The sequence below is a fragment of the Talpa europaea genome, assembly GCF_964194135.1.
Source record: "Talpa europaea genome assembly, chromosome: 4".
Lineage (NCBI taxonomy): Eukaryota > Metazoa > Chordata > Mammalia > Eulipotyphla > Talpidae > Talpa > Talpa europaea.
This window is the reverse complement of record NC_140070.1, coordinates 47652050-47674958: the sequence shown is the minus strand read 5'-3', so window position 1 is coordinate 47674958 and position 22909 is coordinate 47652050. Positions and strand designations below refer to the sequence as shown.

Here is a 22909-nt window from a genome sequence, read left to right as displayed (position 1 = left end):
TAGGCTGCTTCTATGTCCTAACTTTTGTAAATAGTGAACAGTGCTGTAAATATTGTCGAACATATGGGGTTTTTGTTGATGGTTTCATATCCTGTGGATACATGTCCCAGAGTGTAATTGCTGGGTCATATGATATAACCACTTTAATTTTTTTATAAGTATTTTTTTCTTTTTTTAAAGATTTATTTTTATACAAGAGCTGGGGTACAGGCCAGAGGTGCGGGAGGGTGAGAGTATTCACCAGAGACAGAGCTGGGAGCAGAATAGGCAGACTGATGAAACACACTGCTGAGGGGAGCAGCGGGTGCAACAGGAGAGGTCTGCCGTGCCATGTGGGATTCTTGCTGGCCAGCTGGGATCGAACCTGCACTGCAGAGGCTGCAGACAGCTTCAATGCACTGCGCTCAACCTGCTGCACCACCGGGGAGATCCACCACTTTATTTTTAAGGTAAATACAGATTGCTTTCCATTATGGTTTTACCAGTTCACATTCCTATCGACATTATAATAGGGTTCCTTTTCTTTTATATCTTCTCTAGCACTTGCTGGGGGTCTTTTTGATATGTGCCATTCTTACAAGTGTGAGGTAGTATTTCATTGTAGCTTTTTTATAATTGTCTGTTTTTGCTTTGTTGTGTTTTGTACTGTTATTATTTTTTTTTTACATTGATGTCTTATTTGGTTTCCCTATATTTCTGCTAAAAGTGAAACCATCTGATATTTTTCTTTTTCCTTCTGGCTTATTTCACTGAGCATAATTCCTTCTAGTTCCATCCACGTTGCTGAGAATGGCATGAGTTTATCTTTTTTGATTGCTGAATAATATTCCATTGTGTATATATGCCACAGCTTCTTGATCCAGTAATCTACTTTTGGGCATTTGGGTTGTTTCCAGGTTTTACCTATTGTGAATAGTGCTACCATAAACATAGATGTACAGGTGTATACCTTATGAATCAATGTTTTTGTGTCCTTTGGGTAGATCCCTAGGAGTGGAATTGCCGGGTTTTATGGTAGCTCCATTTTTCAGTAGACTGAGGAGCCTCCAGACAGCTTTCCATAGTGGTTGGACCAGTTTGCACCCCCACTAGCAATATAGGAAAGTTCCTTTTTCACCACATCCTCACCAACATTTGTTGTTGGGTTTTTTTTTTTTTGATATATGCCATTCTTACTGGTATAAGGTGGTATCTCAATGTGGTTTTAATTTGCATTTCCCTGATTATAAGGAATGTTGAACAATTTTTCATAAGCCTCTTGGCCCTCTGCATTTCCTCTTTGGAGAAATGTCTTTTGAGTTCTTCTGCCCATTTCTTGACTAGATTGTTTATTTTGTTTTTGTTGAGTCATGTGAGTTCTTTGTATATCTTTGTGATGAGGCCCTTATCAGTTGACTGGAGTGCAAAGATTTTTTTTTCCCCAATCAGTGGGGTGCCTCTGTGTTTTGGTTAATGTCTCTTTTGCTGTGCAGAAGCTTTTCAGTTTGATGTAATCCCACATGTTTATTTTTTCCTTGACTTTCTTTGCTTTGGGTGATGATACAGATTCAACACTATTCCAATAAAAATCTCAATGACATTCTTCAAAGAAATAGAACAAACACTGATGAAATTCATATGGAACCACAAAAAAACCACGAATAGCCAAAGCCCTACTAATGAAAACAAAGGAGAAAGGAGGTATCATACTTCCAAATGTCAAGCTATACTACAAAGCCATAATAATTAAAAGTTTGGTACTGGAACACAAACCAAAGACACACAGACCAATGGAACTGAATGGAGAGCCTAGAAATAAAACCACACTTATATGGACAGCTGATCTTTGACAAAGGAGCAAAGAATATGCAATGGAACACAGTTTGTTCAACAAATGGTGCTGGGAAAACTGGACCACCACATGCAAAAAAATGAAACTAGACCACTTCCTTTCACCGTGCACAAAAATGAACTCAAAATGGATAAAAGAACTGGACATAAGACCTGAAACCATAAAATATATAGAAGAAAATATAGGTAAAACACTACAAGACACACATCACAATACAATCTTTAAAGACAGTCAAGGAAAGGATATTTTGTTGTAGTTTTAATCTGCATCGCTCTTACAGAGTGATGATAAACATTTTTTTCATGCCTTCTGAATATCCTCTAGTGAATTGTGTGTTTATATCTGCTGCCCATTCGTTAACTGGGTTTTTTGTTGAAGTGTGTGGTTTTTTTAATCTATCTCGAATATGACCCTCTTATCATTTACATATTGTGCAATTTTTTTTCCCATTCAGTAGGGTCTCTATTTCATTATCTTGTTTTTTTTTTTTTTTTTGCTGCATACAAGTTTTTAACTTAACATAATCCTAAATGTTTATTTTTATTTTTAATTCCCTTGCCATAGAGTTGAGTCAATAAAATATCTTTATTGTTCATGTCATGGAATATTAACACCAGTTTTCTTCTATTTTTTTATCATTGCAGGTGTTATATCTAAATCTTCAATCTATTTGGAATTTAGTTTTGCATATGGTATTAGTGAGTAATCCATCTTTATTCCTTTATATGTGGCATCTCAAATTTCCCAGAAAGAGACTGTCTCATCTCCATTTTATGGTCATGGATGTTTTATCATAGATTAGATACTTGTGTATGTGTGGACTTATTTCTGGCCTTCTGATTCTGTTCCTCTGGTCCATGTATCTATATCTGTGCCAATATCATATTGATTTTAATACTGTTGCTTTATAACAAAGTTTGGAGTCAGATACCTCCATTTCTTTTTTCTTAAGGTTGCTTTTGCTTGAAGGTTTTCTGTGGTTCCACATAAATTTCAATATTTTTGTTCATTTTCTTTGCAAAATATTGATGGAATTTTGATAGGGATTGTATTAAATTAATATAGTATTTTAGGCAAGATGGTCCTTTTGATTATTTTGAATCTCTTAATCCAGTATCATGAAATATCCTTTCATCTCCTATGTCCCTATCTAAGTCCTTTCTTGACATCTTGTAGCTCTTATTGTATAGGTTTCTTAGTTACTTTGTTCCAAGATATTTTATTTTGAAGCAATAATAGATGGACTTATTTTTCTTAATTTCTTTTATTGCTTGTTCATTCTTTCTACATTAAAAAAGCTATGGAGTTTTTCAGTTTGCCATTTCACTTCATTTGTTTCTATTATTTTTTGGGTGCACTGTTTATAATTTATATATATCATCTATAGTGATAGTTTCACTTATCTTTCTATTTGGATTTCTTCTGTTTCCTGTGTTTGTCTGGTAACTCTGGCAAAAACCTCTAATACTAAATGAAGTAGAAGTGGTGACAATGGCCTCTTTGCCTTATGGTGGATTTTTGGGGAAAGCTTTCCTTTTTTTCACTACTAAGTATTATATGGCTGTTGGTTTGAGATATATGACCTTTATTATATTGAGGTAGGTTCCTTAGTTTTTTATCATAAATGGGTGTTGAATCTTATGAAATCTTCTCAGTATCTATGGCTATTATCATGTGGTTTCTATTTTACTTTTGTTTATATGGTGTATTACACCAATTTTTTACATATATTAAACCATCCTTGCATCTCTGGGATGATCCCACTTGATCACGGTGTATAATCATTGTGATATACTGTCAAATTCAATTTGTTAGTGTTTTGTTGAACATTTTTGCATTGATGTTATCAAGGATATTGACCTATGATTTTATTTTCTTGTGCTATCTTTGCCTGGTTTTGGTATTAAGGTAATGTTGGCAACATGAAATGTATGGGGGAGGACTCTTTAAGATTTTATAAACCATTTGAGTAAGGTGAGGATTAATTCTTTAATAAAAGTACCATAAAATTCTTTTGCTAGGGCATCTAATTCTGGGATTCTGTTTTTCAGAAGACTTTGTATTACTGTTTCAATTTCCATATTTGTGACTGTTTTGTTCAGTTTCTCTGCTTCTTCCTAGGTGAGTCTTGGTAGATTATATTTGATCTCGGAAGTTACCCATTTCTTCAAGGTTACTGAATTTATTGGCGAACAGCTGTTCATAGCAATCTCTGCTAATCATTTGTATTTTTCTGATATCTGTAGATATTTCTCCTCTTTCAGTTGTGATTCTGTTTATTGATGTTTTTCTCCTTAAAAAAATTTTTTTTTGTTGTTAATGTGGTTAGGGGTTTATCTGTTGTTTTTCTGAAAAAACCAACTCCTGGTTTTACTTAAATTTTTTTCTGTAGTATTTTTTATCACTATTTTAAATATTATTATTGTTTGCTTCCTCCTCCTCCTAAACTTTGGGTCTTATTTGTCCTTTTTTCAAATTGTTTTAGGTGTGATATTAGGTTGTTTATTTGGGATTTTTCTTGCTTTTTAATATGGGCCTGTACAGTAATTCCCCTTTAGGACCATTTTTGCTGCATCCCAGATTCTGGTAGCTTGTATCATCATTTTCATTCATCTCAAGGTATTTTTAAATTTCTCTTTTAATTTTCTTTTATTCAATTTTTAAAAAAGATTTATTTATTTATACATACAAGAATTGGGGTACAGGCCAAAGTTGTGGGGGGTGAGAGGATTCACCAGAGACCAAGTGGGGAAAAGAACAGGCAGACTGACTGAAATACACTGCTGAGGGGAGCAGTGAGCAAGTCAGGAGAGATCTGCTGTGGGTAGCTCCCTGGCTGGGGATCGAACTCTTGCTGTAGTGGCTGCGGCTAGCTACATAGGTTGCATCTTAACCCCTTGTGCCACCAGGGAGGCCCTCTTTTATTCAATTTCTATTAAGCAGTATGTTGTTTAATATCCATGTCTTCATATTATCCTGTTTTTTTCTTATAGTTGATTTCTAGTTTTATGGCATTGTAGTCAGAGAATATACTAAGTATAATTTCCATTGTTTTATTGAAAATTGAATCCTGTCCCAATATATGGTCTAAACTTAAAGATGTTCCATGTGCACTTGCAAAACTTGTATGTAGCAGTGTTTGGTAGAGTGTTCTAGAGATTTTTGTTAGACCTATTTGATCTAGGGTCTGATGTAAAGTTGGCTCCTTATTTATACTTGTCTTATTGATCTGTCCATTGTTATCAGTGGGTATTAGGTCTGTTATAATTATGTTACTATCAATGTTTCTCTCTTTTTTTAAACATTTGTTTATTTATACATACAAGAACTGGGGTACAGGCCAGAGCTGTGGGAGGTGAGAGAATTCACCAGAGACAGAGTGGGGAACAGAACAGGCAGATTGACTGAAAAACACTGCAGTGGGAGAGTCAGGAGTTCTGCTGCACCATGGGGGTAGTTCCCTGGCCGGGCATCGAACTCCTGCTGCAGTGGCTGCGGTGAGCTTCATAGGTTGCGTCTTAACCCCTGTGCTGCTAGGGAGGCCCTATCAGTATTTCTCTTAAGTTCTGTTGTCTTATATATCTTAGTGCTCTATCACTTGATGTATAAGTATTGTTTCCTCTTGTTGTATTAGACCTTAATTCATAATACAGTCACCTTCATCTTTTTTTTTTTTGACTTTTTTTTTTAATTAATAAATGTTATTTTTATATTCCCCATACAATTGCAATCCCCCCATTCTGACCCCAATCCCTCCCCTCCCGCCCCCCACCCCCGAAAAAGTGTCTCTGGTTCATAGTTTTTGTTGATTTTGATTTTCACTTTCTTATAGTGTGTCTTCAAGAGTACTTATTCGTTCTTCCATTTCATCTATTCTGCTTTCATTGCTTTTCCCAGAGTTCTTTAGCGTCTCCATTAATTCTTTGATCTCCTGCATTTCTTTTACTTCCCTCTTTAGGGACTCAATTTCATTCTTCTGGTCATTAATTATTTTCCCCTTATCATTGTTTTCCTTTATGACTTCTGTCAGTTTTTTAATCACAGCAATTTTAAATTCTCTATCTGGAAGGCTCAGAAGTTCTTCTAAGTTACTGTCGTTGCAATCTGGTAGATGGTTTTCTTTTTGCGGTGTGCTTTTTTGCTGAGGAGTTGCTGGGTTGCATGTGGTTTTTCTACTCCCTACTGCCTGTTTTCTAATTTGCCGTATTCCTTGTGACACTGTGTTGCTGGTACTGGCCGGCATCTTGGGCGACCTTCCCAGCTCACCACTGGCTCCTCTGGGGAACTTCTGCTGGGTTCACAAGTCTCCAGCAAAGAAAGGTCCCTGCTGCAAAATGGCGATTATGGAACGTGATCCCCTGCACGCCCGGTCTGCCCCAGTGGTGGGTGCTGCTCCCCTCTGGGCTGGAACTACAGGCTAGAAGGCGCCTGGCATGGGCAAGCCTCCCAGCTTACCTCTGTCTCCTCGGTGAGCCTTCTGCTGGGTTCACACAGTCTCCAGCAAGAAAGGTCCCTGCTGCAAAATGCCGGTGCCGGGGACGCGCGCCCCTGCATGCCTGGTCTGCCCCAGCGGTGGGTGCTGCTCCCCTCTGGGCTGGAACTGCAGGCTAGAAGGCGCCCAGCATGGGCAAGCCTCCCAGCTTACCTCTGTCTCCTCGGTGAGCCTTCTGCTGGGTTCACACAGTCTCCAGCAAGAAAGGTCCCTGCTGCAAAATGGCGATGCGGGAACGCGCTCCCCTGCATGCCCAGTCTCTTTTTTTGACTTTTTAAATTGAAAGTCTATGTTATCAGATATATCTGTTCCTATTCATTTAGGTTTCCATTTGCTTGTATAACTATCTTTCAGTCTTTAATTCTAAGTCAATGTTTGTCTGTGTTGGTGAGTTTCTTGTAAATAGTGGAAGGTTGGTCTTTGTTTTGAAATCCATTCAGACACTCTGCATCTTTTGACTTGTGAGTCAAGGAATTTACATTTGGTGATTATTGAGAGTCAAGTGTTTACTCCCACTTGTTATGTTTTTGCTTAGATCTGTTTTATTTTTTTTATTTTTCATTTTTTGAGGGCTTCCTATTATGTTTTGCTTAGGTTCTCTCTCCATTGTCTTATATATTACTTCTATTATTTTTTGTTTGAGGGCTCTACTGAGGTTAGCATATGATGGAAAATTTGTGTGACACTTTCAACAGTCTGGTCTCTGGTTAGATCCAATGGGTCATAATTGTTACTTTCCTCCTCCATGTTAAGTAATTTAGATGTCTATTGCCTCTATATTAATTCTTATGTTGCTTTATAACACCTTTAGAATTTTTTATATGCATCTTGGTGTTGATAAATCCTGTCAGATTTTGCTTTTAGAATTAGTTCCTTTTTTTTTTTTTCTCTTCTTTCTATCTTGATTGTTGATCTTTAGTTGGGTCTGGAAGTCTTTTCCTTTAAGTACTTTGAGTATCTTTTCCCAGTACCTTTGTACTTATAATGCTATATGAAACAGCGTCAGTTAGTCTGACTGGTGTTTCCCTATTGCTTACCCTTTTTTTTTTCCTTGAGATTTTTAGTATTTTATCCTTATTGTTGGTTCTTGACAGCTAAATTTTACTTTATTTTATTTAAAGATTTATTTATTTATGCATACAAGAGCTGGGGTACAGGCCAGAGGTGTGGGAGGTGAGAGGATTCACCAGAGACAAAGCAGGGAACAGAACAGGCAGACTGATGAAATACCCTGTTGAGGGGAGCAGCGGGCAAGTGAGGAGAGGTTTGCTGTGCCATGTGGGTTGTTCCCTGGCTGGCTGGGGATCGAACTCATGCTGCAGAGGCTGCGGATTGCTTCATAGTGTGGTGCTTAACCCCTTGACCACTTAATTTTAATTTGTCTTGGTGTATGTCTATATTTTGTTTGGAACTCTTTGGGCTTCTTGAATCACAACTTCTGGCTCATATCCCAGAATGAGATGGTTTTCAGTGATTATTTCTTTAAATAGGTTTTCTATGCCTTTCTCTTTTTCTTCTTCTGGATCCTCATGATACAGATATTATTTCTCCTTTGGTCATCACAGAGATTTCTCACACTGTTTTTTTTTTTTTCTGTTTGTTTGTTTTTTTAGATTTATTTTTATTTTATTTATACAAGCACTGGGTACAGTCAGAAGTGCGGGAGGGTGAGAGAATTCACCAGAGCCAGAGCGGAGAGCAGAACGAGCAGACTGTTGAAGTACACTGCTGAGGGGAGCAGCGGGCGTCAGGAGAGGTCTGCGTGCCATGTGGGACCCTCGCCCGGCAGCCGGGGATCGAACCGGCGATACAGAGGCTGCAGGCAGCTTCGCAACCCAGCGCTCAACCGCTGCACCACCAGGGAGACACACACTGTTTTCATTTATTTTCTACCTTGTTCTGTCATTGTGTTTGTCAGTACTTTGTTTTCAAATTTACTAATTTTCTCCATTGCTTCTGTTGGTCTGCTATTAAGGCCTCCAATTGTATTTTTAAAATCAAATATAGTGTTTCCTAATTCCATTATTTCTGAATGTAGCTGCCTCATATTTTCATTATTTTTATTCTGTTGTGTTATATCCTCCATTGTTGTAAAGCATTTCTTTGTGGGGGAAGGCAAATATTTTAGATACATCAGCCTGGAACAGAGTGTGGTAAGTGTTTTAGTTATCAGCCTGGTATGGGAGATAACAGGTATTTCAGATACATAACTGTAATTGTCTTCCTGTTGGATCAAGCCTTTCATCATATAAATTATTTTTGTTTGTAGTAACAATTTTTATATTAAAGTATGTTCTCTGATATTAATGTAGCCACTCTTGATTTCCTACCATTGTTTCAATGACATTATCTTTATCTTTCATTGTCCTTTTTCATTCCTTTTCTATCTTTAAATATAATATATGTCTCATGTAAATAGAATATATTTTTTCTAAAATTCAGTCTGAAAAATCTCTGTCTTTTGATGGAACTGTTTGATCCATTCATATTTAATGTTATCATTGATAAAGTTGAACTTATATCTGTCATTTTACTTTTTGTTTTCTATATGTCTTGGGAGTTTTTTCCTTTATGTCTCTTGACTACTTTCTTTTACATTAGGTGAGTGTTTTCCAAGTATAACATTTTAATTCTTTCAATGATTCCCCCCCCCCACCTATGTATATATTTAAGTAGTTGCTCTAGGGCTTACCATATTTTAACTAATTAGAATCTATTTCTTATCTGCAGTGAGGTATTGAAATGTTTCTATGTAACTTTTCCCCCCTTTCCTCTTACTGTGCTATTATTATCCTACATATTAAAACATTATGTGTCACAAACCTATTCATATACTGTTCAAATTATTATATAATTTTATGATTTTTATTATTATTATTATTATTTTAAAGATTTATTTATTCATGCATACAAGAACCGGGGTACAGGCCAGATGCATGGGAGGGTGAGAGGATTCACCAGAGACAGAGCAGGGAGCAGAACAGGCAGATCTACTGAAATACACTGCTGAGGGTAGCAGCTGGCGAGACAGGAAAGGTCTGCAGCACCATGTGGGACACTGGCCGGCTGGCTGGGATCGAATCCGCGCTACAGAGGCTGTGGACAGCTTCACAGAGCTGCGCTCAACCGCCTGTGCCACCAGGGGAGGCCCATAATTTTATGATTTTTAAAGAAGTTGAGAGAAGAAAGGAGAGCAAGTATATACTTATAAAGTTTGTTATATTAGCTTTCTTTATTACCATTTCTAGTTGTCTTCATTATCTCCTGTGGGATAGGAGTTCCAGAAAAGAAAAACATAGTTGGAATGTATTTGAAAAAAGTTTTCCCATGATTAAGGAATGATTAAAGACAAAAGGTTAAAACTAAGAGGGTTAGCAGGACACCAAAGAGACAAGAAATGGAAAAATGCAGCTTTTAAAACTTTGGGAATTTAGGTAATCTAATTGAAACAACCTAAGCATTAAAAATAATATACTGGGCCTCCCTGCTGGCACAGTGAGTTGAGCGCAGCGCTGCGAAGCTATCTACAGCCTCTGCAGTGCAGGTTCGATTCCCGGCTGGCCAGGGAGACACCCACATGGAGCAGCAGACCTCTCCTGCCTCGCCTGCTGCTCCCCTCAGCAGTGTCTTCAGTCCATCTGCCCGTTCTACTCCCCACACTGTCTCTGGTGAATCCTCTCACCCTCCTGCGCCTCTGGCCTGTACCCAAGTTCTTATATAAATAAAAATAAATCTTTAAAAAAAATAATGAGACTAATGATAAGTTATAAACATGCATACTTACTGGTATGGAAATATACTGTTATGTGAGAAAGTGTGCTACAGAACTGTACGGTATGATGTGTATGATGTGATTAATCATATTGTATCACTTGGCGCAGGGAGAAAACAGGGAAGGGAGAAAGGAGTAAATGTGAGGAGGAGAAGAAAGATGTAAGTGGGGCACAATGGGAGTGGGATGAAAGAAAGAGGGAAAAGGATGGAAGTGAGGAGGAGGAGAAGAGGTAGGAAAGACATACATCAAAATGTTAACTACATAAACATGGAATTATGAATTTTTAATTAAGATTTTTGAGTGTATTTTATAAATTTTAAATACTTAGTGGGTATTTTTGATAAAATAAACTTAAAAAATAACATAGCTGAAATGAGCAAAAGACATGAAAAGGCTGGTTACCTAAGAAAAATAAAAACTGCTAAAAATTTATTACAAAATTCTCCCTCACTAGTAATCAAAAGAAATATAAAATAAAACATCAAACTTTTAATTTATCAAACTAAAAAATATTTTAAGAGGAAATTACTTAGTGTTAGCAAGGATCCTAGGAAATATGCTTAGCTGTTGATAAAGGTGTAAAATAATAGTTTTTCTGGAGAATAATTTAATAATTTTTATAAACATCCATATCCTTTAACCTAGCACCTCCTTTATTTGAAATTTATTTTACAGAAAAAAACCCAGTAGCTGTTTCTACTATTTAGCTCCAACTACCAGAGGATATTTAGGAGAATGTTCCATAAAAATTTTGAACTGGATGATAATTATGATTTAATCCAAAGGAATGAATCTAAATGTTCAAAGAGTATGTGAGAATATTTATGAAAAAGATTGTACAATATATATTAACTTTCAATAGTGTTATATACTAACTAGTATACTAACTTTCAAATTTAAGTATTAGGGAAACCTTATTTTCTTCTGCTTATTCGTGTTTTCTAAATTGTCTAGACTGGAAAATAAATTACTATCTTTGAAATTAAAAGCAGTTAAAAATAATCTAATAAACTGTCTTAAATTTTATTTCTATTTGAATAATTTCCAAACCCTATATCCAACATTTAGATAACTTCCTGAACCACTCAACATACAGACACATAACTGTCAGTTATAGCAGCAAGCAGCACCAAGGACTATAGTCTTTTCCTCCCTTGGTCCAGAGTACAAACTGTGTGTAGTGCATTGTGTCACACAAGCTAGGAATAAAAAGAAGAGAGGGTCTGAGATTATTGGCTTAAATAAGAGATAAATTATAAGCAGGAAAATAGATACATATTTTCATAACCACAAATCAAGGTATATTTGAAAGTGTCAAGAAAAAGAAAAACAGATACATATTTTCATAACCACAAATCAAGGTATATTTGAAAGTGTCAAGAAAAAGAACTGATAATTCTAACTGGGAGAATGAAGATGTGTTCTAATAATCCACAATTCGCTCTTCTCTCCAATGTACTACTGTACCATGAAGGTCATAAAACAGCTACAATCTACATATATCCCTACATTCCATATAAATGGTTACTAACACTACTTATTTCTCATTGTCACCTCACAGGTCACTTCACCTTTGTTTTTGAGGGTAGCATCCCTTCTCTTGGTAGGCTGTAACTGTGGATTCAGTGCCCACCTCCCTTCCTGTACTGAGACTATGTCTGAGGTCATGTTGGCCTTCACTAAATATATACATCATGACTTTTTCTTTTCTTTTTTCCAAGATTTATTTATTGATGCATACAAGAAGAGCTGGGTACAGGTCAGAGGTGTGGGGGTGAGAGGATTCACCAGAGTGGGGAACAGAACAGGCAGATTTACCAAAGGACACTGCTGAAGGGAGCAGTGGGCGAGACAGGAGAGGTCTACTGTGCCATGTGAGTTGCTCCCTGGCCAGCTGGGGATTGAACTTGTGCTGCAGAGGCTGTGGACTGTTTCACAGGTTGCGTCTTAACCCCTTGCACCACCAGGGAGACAATGTCATGACTTTTTCAACCATTGTTCATGTGTTTAACATGTTGGCAAAGTAAACATAGAAATCATACCTGGTGGGATTCCTTTTGTCTTCCTCAGAGATCAAAAACCAAACAAAATCTGCATAGCTCATTCTTCCCTCTTTCTGTACTGTTTTTCCCCTGAAGAAAACACATGGTCATAAAATTTCTTGAGCAATTACTCAGATACATTTGATAGACTAAGATGATAGATGTAGATGATAGACTAAGAAATAAATACCTTTCTTTGAAGAAAAGTTAAAATTTGAAAAATAATTAGAATGCTAGAAATGTCACAAAAGGAAATCCATTCATGACCTATTGTGTTTTCAAAGGCTGAGAGAGTAAGAGCAGAAGCCATGTGCAGATCCGAAGAAAGAAATCTCATTTCCAATAGGAATGCAAATATTTACTAGGATCCAATACTGTTTCCTGTATTTAAATATAAGACTTATGCCTTTACTGGGGAATTATTGTTTTGTATGAAGTCATGACTATATGTTTTGTAGGGTATTATCTGACCCATAGTGCTGCCAAATTATGCAGGAAAACTTGCTAAAATTAGATGGTTACAGTATTATTTATAGTTTACTTTTAAACTCAGATGACTTTTCTTACCTTGTTACTGCCCCAGAGAATATCCTTTCAATAATCCTGTTTGAAGAAGCTAAATATAAATAAGAAAGTAATACTCTTGTTAGAAACAAGTTCCATAAGGCAACACTTCCGCAAAATTATTACTAGCTACAAGCTAAAACATAATACTCTATGAGACAGTAAGTAGTTAAATTTTTTACTTATGTATAATTTATACTTTTTAAAAGTAAGGATTTGAGAATACTTAATCAATGAATGATTTCTTTTAAAGATTTTATTTATTCATACAAGAGCTAGGGTACAGGCCAGAGGTGCGGGAGGGTGAGAGGATTCACCAGAGACAGAGCAGGGAGCAGAACAGGCAGACGGACTGAAATACACCTGCTGAGGGGAACAGCAGGCGAGACAGGAGAGGTCTGCCACACCATGTGGGTAGTGCTGCAGAGTCTGCGGACAGCTTCACAATGCTGTGCTCAACCCACTCTGCCACCAGGGAGGCCCTCAATGAATGATTTTAAAAAGAAGAGGCAAATGGATTCGCTTGACAGCAGAGATATATTACATATTTGAATGTCAAGTTAGTTCTGAACATCCAGGGATAAGACAAAAATGTATAGAATTTATATTGATCGTTACCCAATATGAGTTTTTCCCTCTGAAACAAGACAGATTTTGTTATAGCATTAAGTTCAAGGAGTACTGATCATTAGCTCCTAACATAAGGAACTTTGAGTAAAACAATGCAGAATGCTTTCAGTAGAATTTTATAAAAGATATCAAAACATACCAGAGACATATTTTTCTCATATTCTCATTCTGTGAAAGTCCAGCATGTAACATGATTTAATGTACGACTTTATTTTTTTCAAAGAGAGAGACAAGTTAGTACTTAAGATAGTACATCCTGTTTGATAATAGATCTTAGAGAAAGCACCTCATTGTGGGTTAAAAACAACCAAAGGCAGGCCTCCCTGGTGGCACAGCAGTTGAGCGCTGGGCTGCGAAGCTGCCTATAGCCTCTGCAGCACCGGTTTGATCCCCGGCTGCAGGCAAAGGTCCCACATGGCACACAGACCTCTCCTGCCGCACCCACTGCTCCCCTCAGCAGTGTACTTGGTCAGTCTGCCTGTTCTGCTCCCCGCTCTGGCTCTGGTGAATTCTCTCACCCTCCTGTGCTTCTTACTGTACCCAGTGCTTGTATAAATAAATAAATAAATCTTAAAAAAAATAACCAAAGGCTTTGCTTTTTAATGGAAATCTCCAAGGATCTTAGACCTAGGAATGTAAGAGAACAGGAATCAGTTCTTTTAACAAGTGCTCCAGGCAATGGCATCCACACTAAAATTTCAGGATCAGTGAGTCTGCAGTTATCAGCATTTATCTCTTCTTCTGAGTCAGATACAGTCAATATAAAGGTAAGTTAGTTTGGCTGAAGAATGTTGGGAATATGGGTGTGAGTACAACCATGCCTGACCACATAGCAAAGCTAATAATAATATACGAGGATTCTGTAGACTTTGTTGAGCATTGGTTTAAGGGGTTAATAACTTGTACTAGATAGAAAAGAAGACTGTACAGAAAAAGGCAAGGGTAATTAATTCTAAAACTAAGCCATTTTTTAGATTTGGAAGGCTTAACCTCCTAAAACTCAAGATCACATTGTACCATTAAAGACAGGTTAGTAGGAGGGGATCTAAGTAGAATTTCAGTGGCTGCTTTATTATGCTGATTACATGTCTGTTTTTCCATAGTATATCCCTTTAACATGATTCTAATGAGTTGTTGTATGTGTATATACAATTTTAAGACTTGTGTTATGGTCATGTCAGGCACAAAGTTGCCTTAGAGTCCATAGAGTTGCACATCACCTCTAGAGTCTGGCTCATGTTATACACATAATCAGATGGTACATAGTTAATAAAGCTGACCTGATATGAGTATCTCCAGCTTTATGCTAGTCTGGCGAAAGGGAGGTTATTATTTGAAGAGGAAATAGTACTAAGATGCTTGTTTTTCAAATCAATACATATGAGTATTTTCCTTTGATATCTGCTTGGCATTTGAGAATTTGAGAGGTAAAAATCTATTTCCTAAATATAGAAAGTTCTATGAAAGTTGATATAATATAGAGTAAATCTTTTTTAAAAATATATACAATTTGCCATAGATCTGTTAAATACAGAAGTGAAATTTATTTAGAATTTGTATTGCTATATTTAAGGGCTATATTAAACAATACAGTGCCCGAAAAGACATTTAAGACTAGAACAGGGACAATCTTATGTGAGAATAATGAATGAATGTATTTTGCTGTTTGATTAAAAATATTAAATCTGGGGCCTCCCCGGTGGCGCAGCGGTTGAGCGCTGGGTTGCGAAGCTGCCCGCGGCCTCTGCGGCGCCGGTTCGATCCCCGGCTGCTCCCCGGCCACCGGAGGAGGGTCCCACATGGCGCGCAGACCTCTCCTGCCGCCCGCTGCTCCCCTCAGCAGTGTACTTCGGTCCTTCTGCCTGCTCTGCTCCCTGCTCTGGCTCTGGTGAATTCTCTCACCCTCCCGCGCTTCTGACTGTACCCAGTGCATGTATAAACAAACAAACAAACAAATAAATAAATAAATAAACATGCCTCTAAAAAAAAAAATTAAAAAAAAAATAAATCTGTAGGCAATAGGGTCTATGTTTTCTACTAGTAAAAATGACATAAAACAGGTAAGTAATATCATATGGTATATAATATTTTGTTTTCTGACAAAAGAAACTACACCAAATTCATCTGTAGAGGAACTATCTTTTCTGGATATAAACTCCAAAAAGTAAGTTTCATGAGTCCTTGAAAACAAGGTAGAAGATTATTTTCATTCTTGGCTTTTTATAACCTTTTGTAAATTCTGTAAAATAGGAAATTTATAAAGCAGTACATAGCTTTCAAATAAACTTTACATAGATGTGGATCTTTTCATTTCACCATTAGATAATAAGCACTATGATAAAGATTCAACAATTTATCAAAACCAAGACTTTAATTGCTTACTTAACTCAAACCCCTTTCTCTGGCTTCTAAATAAAAAATAAAATGATCTTCTCCTATTTTCACTTAAAATTTCTTAGCCTTTTAAAGAGGACTTGATTAGATAAATTTAGAAATGGGAATTCTCATGATGACTTGCCTTCTTCAAAATGATTAAGTCTTAGCATTTATAGAATCACTTGCCTTGGTCATTGTAATGAGATAGATCAGCCTGGCTGATGTAGAGGTCATGATCACAATCTAGTTCCCAGAATTTACAATAAATAACATAGAAATGTTCATAGGAGAAGTAATCTGTGATTTGGTTTATATCTTCCTCTTCTTCCAAAAGGGCCAGAGTCTGAAAATAGTATGAAAAGAAGGATTAATTTAAAATTCTGAAAAGCCAGTTTTGGCCACTATACAAAATACAATGAATTTTTATTTTAAATTGAATTAAAAATTTTGGTTTTGGTACCAAACCAGTAACTTTAATAGCCAACTTCATCTTACTTTTAATCAACTCATCAATCTATAAGCATTTATAAGCTCTGTAATATCCTTAACAAAGGGTTAAGTGCTATGCAGCATTTAAAAACAGGGAAAAAGAAAGGATTATCACTGAGAGGACTGCAGCCTATCAGAGGTGCTCAGACAGGCAAACACAGAACAAGTAGACAACAGCTTTAGATACATGGTCATAAAATGACATTGCTCTTAATTTTAAAAGTTATGAGAGCAATGTATTATGGAAAGTGGGAATCCACATACAGGTTTTGGTTCAGTAATGAAATCAAGTTCACCATAAAGGCTACTTATGTAAACCACTGTGATGGCATGTGGTGCCTAGCACAGAAGGCATGCGTATAAAACTGTATGTGGATAGGCCCTGAATTGCAAGTAAACCTGGGTCTCTCCTGACTAATTATGTATCCCCAAGGAAAATACCAGAAATAATGACTTTGCACCCAGAAATCTATAATCAGCCAGATTATCATATAAGGGGGCACACCAATGAAGACATTATTAAAAATCAAAGATTTAGAAAGAAAGATAAGAGAGACCATAAGGAAACTTAGGAAATAGAAAAAAACAAAAATGAGATGGTAGAAGTAAAATCTGCCAAGAACTTGTCAAAGATCTTGACCCTAAAAGATAAGTCTAAAATTTAAAAAGTTTGAAAAACAAAGTTGGACAAACATATATGCTACAAATACTAACAAAAAGAAATGTGCTAATATCATTAAAAAATAAAATGGAATTCAAGGCTAAAAACATCATAAGAGACACAGATGACTTTCATAATACAAATGTATTACTTTGATAACAATTATTTTCTATAAAGTAATTACTGGGAAACCTAAATGCTCTGGCAAATTGAAAATAACAAATTATTAAATTATATTAAACCCACTCAATGGAAGATTATAAAATTATAATATGTAAAATAGTATAAATTATAAAGTGCATATAAAATCAAAGGAAATCAATTATGAGGTAAAATACAGGATACAAGGTTGTATACACTAAAACTATGTAAAATTCTAAAATCTATATACGCAAATGATAGAGAACACACGAGCACATATAAAAATGATACTAGTTCATTAGAGTAAGAACTGCTAAGAGGAAGACTGAAGATGGATAGGAAAGAAAAAAAGAAGGGTAACAAATCAAACTCTAGGGAGCAGAACACTTGTGTTCTATTTCCAGTTCAGCTGTGTGATCTTATCTAAGTCATTCAATCATATTTGGGACTCAAATTTACTGTCATTAAAAGAAATGCGTAATAGTAGTAATGCTCTAGCAACTACAAACTATAATGTAGTTTGAGTATGTGAAGGATTATTATCATTCTTAAGGTGTAAAGTCTCTTACAGAATTATTGTCATCACAACTCATCCTATGCTATTGTTTTTTTTTTTAAATAATAAATTTTATTTTTATATTCCCCATACAATTGCAGCCCCCCCATTCTGACCCCAATCCCTCCCCTCCCGCCCCCGCCCCCCTAAAAGTGTCTCTGGTTCATAGTTTTTTGTTGATTTTGATTTTCACTTTCTTATAGTTATTCATTTTCCCTATTACTGAGACCCCAGGAAGGCACCAGGTATTCAGTAAATGTTAACTATGATGGTGATGATTACTGTTCATTTTAGAATAAAAAAAATCTGCATTAACTGTGGACTGCTAATTTTAACAAGTCCTTATTACTGGGTTGGCTCCAGATGAAGATAAGAGAAATAGAGTAAATAAAGTTTTATTATTTGTCTAAGCTTCATTCCGTATGATTCATTTAAAACAGAAGATTTCATTTCCTTTCAAGTGTGAACAATTCTACTTATTTATTTTTCATATATATATTTTAAATTAGTAGTTCTTTATTTATTAATGCATACTAGAGTTGGGGCACAGGCCAGAGGTGTTGGGGGGGTGGGTGTGAGAGGATTCACCAGAGACAGAGTGGGGAACAGAACAGGCAGAATGACTGAAATTCACTGCTGAGGGGAGCAGCACGTGAGTCACGAGAGGTCTGCTGTGCCATGTGGGTTGCTCCCTGGCTGGCTGGGGGATCAAACACGTGCTGCAGAGGCTGTGGAAAGCTTCATAGGTTGCGTTTTAACCCCTTGAGTCACCAGGGAGGCCCTATTTTTAATATCTTTTATTGTTGCACAGGCTAGGGGTTCAGGGGCTAGGAGGAAAGGATTCATCAGAGACAGAGTGGGGAGCAGAACAGGTGGATTTACTGAAATACACTGCTCGGTGTAGCAGCGGTTGAGATAGGAGAGGTCTGCTGTACCATGTGTGGATTAGTTCAGGCCATGGAGGTGACAGTGCTGAGACTTAACCCCTAGGCCCTGGTGGAGTATTAGCTACTAGAACTCTTTGGGAGTATTTTAGCTACTAGAAATTATATGATCAGGCATAAAGATTACCTCAGTAAAAGGTTCCCATGAGTGGTGAATAGCTTCTTTCTTATTGGTAAAATCAAATAATTGAATAAAATGTGTACTATTCTTAAAGGGAATTTTCAGTAATTTTCTCTGACAGGAGCTGTATGGTCATTGCTGACCATCAAGACAAATTTCCTCCTCTTCTTTTGGAAAGACTTTTCCAACCCAGCTCCATCTCACCCTTTAGGCCTTGTCACTGGTTCCTCTCAGCAGGGGCCACTTAAGACTGGTCTGCAGTTCCTGCACATGATGCTTTCAGTTTTCTGGGCCTTTGCTTATGCTATTTCCTCTATATAGAATCCCCCTTTCTTCCAATGTTTCATCCTGGGTAAACTACTGATTTCAAATTCAAGATCACGTGGCATTCTTTCTGTGAAGCCTCTGAACACCCCTACATTTCTGTGGAATTCTCCAAGTCAGGTGTGCCTGTCTATGCACTTTTCTCTTTTGTGCCATAGTACCTGCCTTAAGACAGACATCCACTGTTGTTCATTTCTCCCCCTACTAACTCCCCAACACATCCCAGTGTCCCACTATAGATATCTGATATGATTAATGACTGAAAGTAGTAATGGTCCTTTACATACAGTAAGCTCAAATATTTTTAAAGTAAGAATTTTTAAATTATTCTTTATATATAAATTCCAGAGAGGCATACTTGCAAAAAGTTGCTTTTTCTTATCTCTGTCGAAGTAATTTTTCCGCTCCAGGATCTGTTGACTGTATAGAATATTCTCTGAATAACCTGGTTTCAAAAGGAAAAAAAAAATAAATAAAAACATTAAAGATACCTATTATTACACCAAAGGCCACCTTATAAACTTTGAGCCAAGCTAAGTTTTGACTTTATGATTATGTTAGGTATAATTTCCAGTAAAAAATTACCACTGTATTTTAAAAGTCTAGATCTATGTATTTTGCTTTTATCCTTGTAATTCCCAGAAGAAAAAAAAATTTCTCTGCTCACAAGCCTGCACTTCACAGCTGCCTACATGACAATTCTTTGTTTCTCATCTTACACAGTGACGCCTGATGCAAGCAGTGCTTATTGGAATGCATATGCTGGAAAAGCAAATGAGGTAGGAAGTATATGTTGGACTGGCTTAACAATGAGTGTATCAGAAAAATGACTGCCAAAGTGTATGATTCATTATTCTGTTTACTATATAGCCTTATTCATAAGAATCTTGAGGCTTGAAAACTTCAAGTCTTGCACTCTTTCTCAACAGAGAAATTCATCCTAAACTCAATACATTTGGGATAATTTATATCCCAATGAGTCCTTATTTGGGCACGAACAATTCTGTTATTATCAGCTAGTGTTTTAACTGGGCAAGATGGGAGATGAGGGGATGGGCAGAAAATGTGTCTCAGAGATGGAGACGTGTGTGCTGTGGTGAGGGGAAGGATTGGAGAGAGAAGATAGAGGCTGTTAACCTGGAGACTGCGATGCATTCTTAATTTACCTGGGGGTGATTACCATCCATTTAATTTCCCTTTGACCTACATGTTGTTTTTTGAAATGTAAGCAGTCATGAGAGGAGTAATTTAAAGTACTCTATTGGGTACTTTGGATTTGATTTTGAATGTCTAATAGTATCATATAGAAATTTATATATCTAATAGTATAGAATGCCTAATAGTATAGACATGGTAGTTTTATGATGGAAGAAATTATATTCCCCCCCCCTTTTTTAAAGATAGATAGATAGATTTATTTATTTATTTATTTATTTATTTATTTATACAAGCACTGGGTACAGTCAGAAGCGCGGGAGGGTGAGAGAATTCACCAGAGCCAGAGCGGGGAGCAGAACAGGCAGAAGGACCGAGATACACTGCTGAGGGGAGCAGCGGGCGGCAGGGGAGGTCTGCGCGCCAAGTGGGACCCTCACCTGGTGGTCGGGGATCGAACCGGCGCTGCAGAGGCTGCGGGCAGCTTCGCAGCCAAGCGCTGAACCGCTGCGCCACCAGCGAGGCCCCTTATATTCCCTTTAAAAGTTATTTTTCGTACAAGAAGAACAATAAGAAGGAAGATATTTAGACATCTTTGGGTAAAGAGTAGGTCTAAGAAGGGAGTAAACCACTATTCTGTTTCTGGACTCTTTAGTAAAGAATGATTCTCAAATAGAACAGAAAAATTATCACCAATAAAAAGACCCAAACCTCTGCTGCTCAGCATTCCTCATTTGACCCCTGCCATCAGTGCTGATTCCTTTTGACCCTCCAAAATGTAGTTCTATTGTCATCCTTTAGAGGTAGCTGTAGAACTGGGATGGGGTAGAGCTCTATCATCTGTACTCCTGAGGTCACTGAGTCTCTTGGGTCATTCTGTGGTTATATACTAAACATTGATGCAGTTAACTTCTGTATTCTAAGGAACCAGGTGTTTCTTGACTTGCATCCCATAAGTAATAGAATGCTTGGCATATATCAGATGGACAATTAGTGCTTGTAAATTAATGAGGTTTGGAAGCCCTGTAACAAGGACTTTCCTGTTAATTTTGTGATAAGACATTTATAGCTAAATATTTCCAAAATTTGAATAGCAGGTAGATGCCAATCCCAAAATGGTTTCTGATAAGTATTTCACATAAATCAGTATTATTGTCTAAGATTTACACAAAGATTGCATATAAAATGTGCAGAAAACATAAGGCAGGGGAGGATAACCATATTCAAAATTATTGTGAAAAATACTAATGTAGTAATTTTAGTCTTAAGGAAAAAATAAGTCTAGAGTGTAGATGTGGCTATGTTCTGAACCATGATCGGATCTGAATGGCTTACTACCGGGTGGAAGAAGAAGCTGACTTGTTCTGTGTTGCACAGAAGGATAGAACAGGATAGCCATTACACTGAGATGCTGCAATATAAGGAAGGATTTTCTAAAATTAGCTTTATGAAGCAGTGGGTTGTATGACGCAGTGAGGTTTATTCTCATCATAGTATTTAGGAAGAATCTGACAGGAATCCTATGATAAGTGGGACTGGAGACAACCTGTTGTCTAATTTCTTTACTAGCTCCAATCACTCAGGACTCTGACTGAGGTCCTTAAGAGCAAAGAATGTCTTATTTGATAATGTATTCCTAGCACTAATATGGCAAAAGTTCATATAAAAAGGATGAGGATTTTTAGCAAAGAATTTATATAAATGAATATAAACATTAAGAACCAATGTTTATATTCAGTGATGCACACCTGAAACTTGTATGTTATAATGCAGTGTTACTTAAAAAAAAATCCATGTATTATAACCCCAAGTCCTTTCTCTTAAGTTAAATTCATTTTCAATTTTATTATACCAATTTTTCCTTTGTTGAATTTTATCCTTAATTCTTGATATTAAATATAAATTTATCTTAAACTCTAAATTTCCTATCTAAATTTTATATTTATAAACTTGTCAAATATTTTTTTATGGAAGTACTGTTATACTTAAAATTATAAAATGTTAATCTGAATTTATTTTTGCTTTTTGTTCTTTTCTGTTCTTTTTGATAGAGTATTTTAAATTTGCAGATTTTTAAAAAAGATTTATTTATATATGCATACAAGAGCTGGGTACAGGCCAGAGAAGCAGGGGGTGAGAGGACTCACCAGAGACAGAGTGGGAAACAGAACAGGCAGAGTGATTGAAATACACTGCTGAGGGGAGCAGCGGGTGAGACCCAATTTGCAGATGTTTTTGTCTGCTAGGTATCTCCTATTTTTAGTCTCTAATAACATATTTCTCTAATACTATTAAAAAAACCCCAACTATCTGTATTCCACTTTCCATAGCCTAAATCTGCTTATTCAGTGGCCCTACTTCATCAGCACATTTGTTGGTTTCTATATTACTGATTCAGCATTTTAGCTCATCAAGCGAGGGAGGGATACCATCTAGTGGTGAGATTATGTAGCTGTTAGTTCTATTTTTTAGGTTAAAAAAAAAAAAGAAATTAATCACAATTTAAAAATATCAAATTAAAAAAATTAATAATAGTGAGAATAATTGTTTATTACCAGTAAAGTAATGAAATTTGCCTTCTCAACTTTTTTTTTCTTTAGATGTATTACATTGTAAACCTCTAATTCACAATATAGGTGACTGGAATGGAAGTGTTTGGTGGTACTGTCTGAGTTTTTGACGAGAGGATTGACGCAGACATAGATATTACAAAGAGATTTCTCATTGTAGGTGACTTAAATGTAGATGAAAAATCTCAAGTGCTGGAAGCCTGGATTTGCTTGGAAGGGGGTAGTTAATGGTTTCCTG

The 22909-nt window shown here is 36.5% G+C and overlaps 1 protein-coding gene across 2 annotated transcripts in view; it reads right to left on the bottom strand.

The window, feature by feature from the left end:
* The window catches only part of PPP2R3A (protein phosphatase 2 regulatory subunit B''alpha), a gene marked incomplete at both ends in the record, with an annotated part of 96307 nt that overhangs the window by 29561 nt on the left and 43837 nt on the right, over nt 1-22909 (bottom strand). For both annotated transcript variants that reach the window (XM_084232474.1, XM_084232475.1), the window contains 4 exons: nt 12141-12230; nt 12708-12756; nt 15897-16053; nt 19305-19391. In XM_084232474.1, the coding sequence (XP_084088600.1) occupies nt 12141-12230; nt 12708-12756; nt 15897-16053; nt 19305-19391 (383 nt within the window). The remainder of the gene's footprint in view (nt 1-12140; nt 12231-12707; nt 12757-15896; nt 16054-19304; nt 19392-22909) is intronic.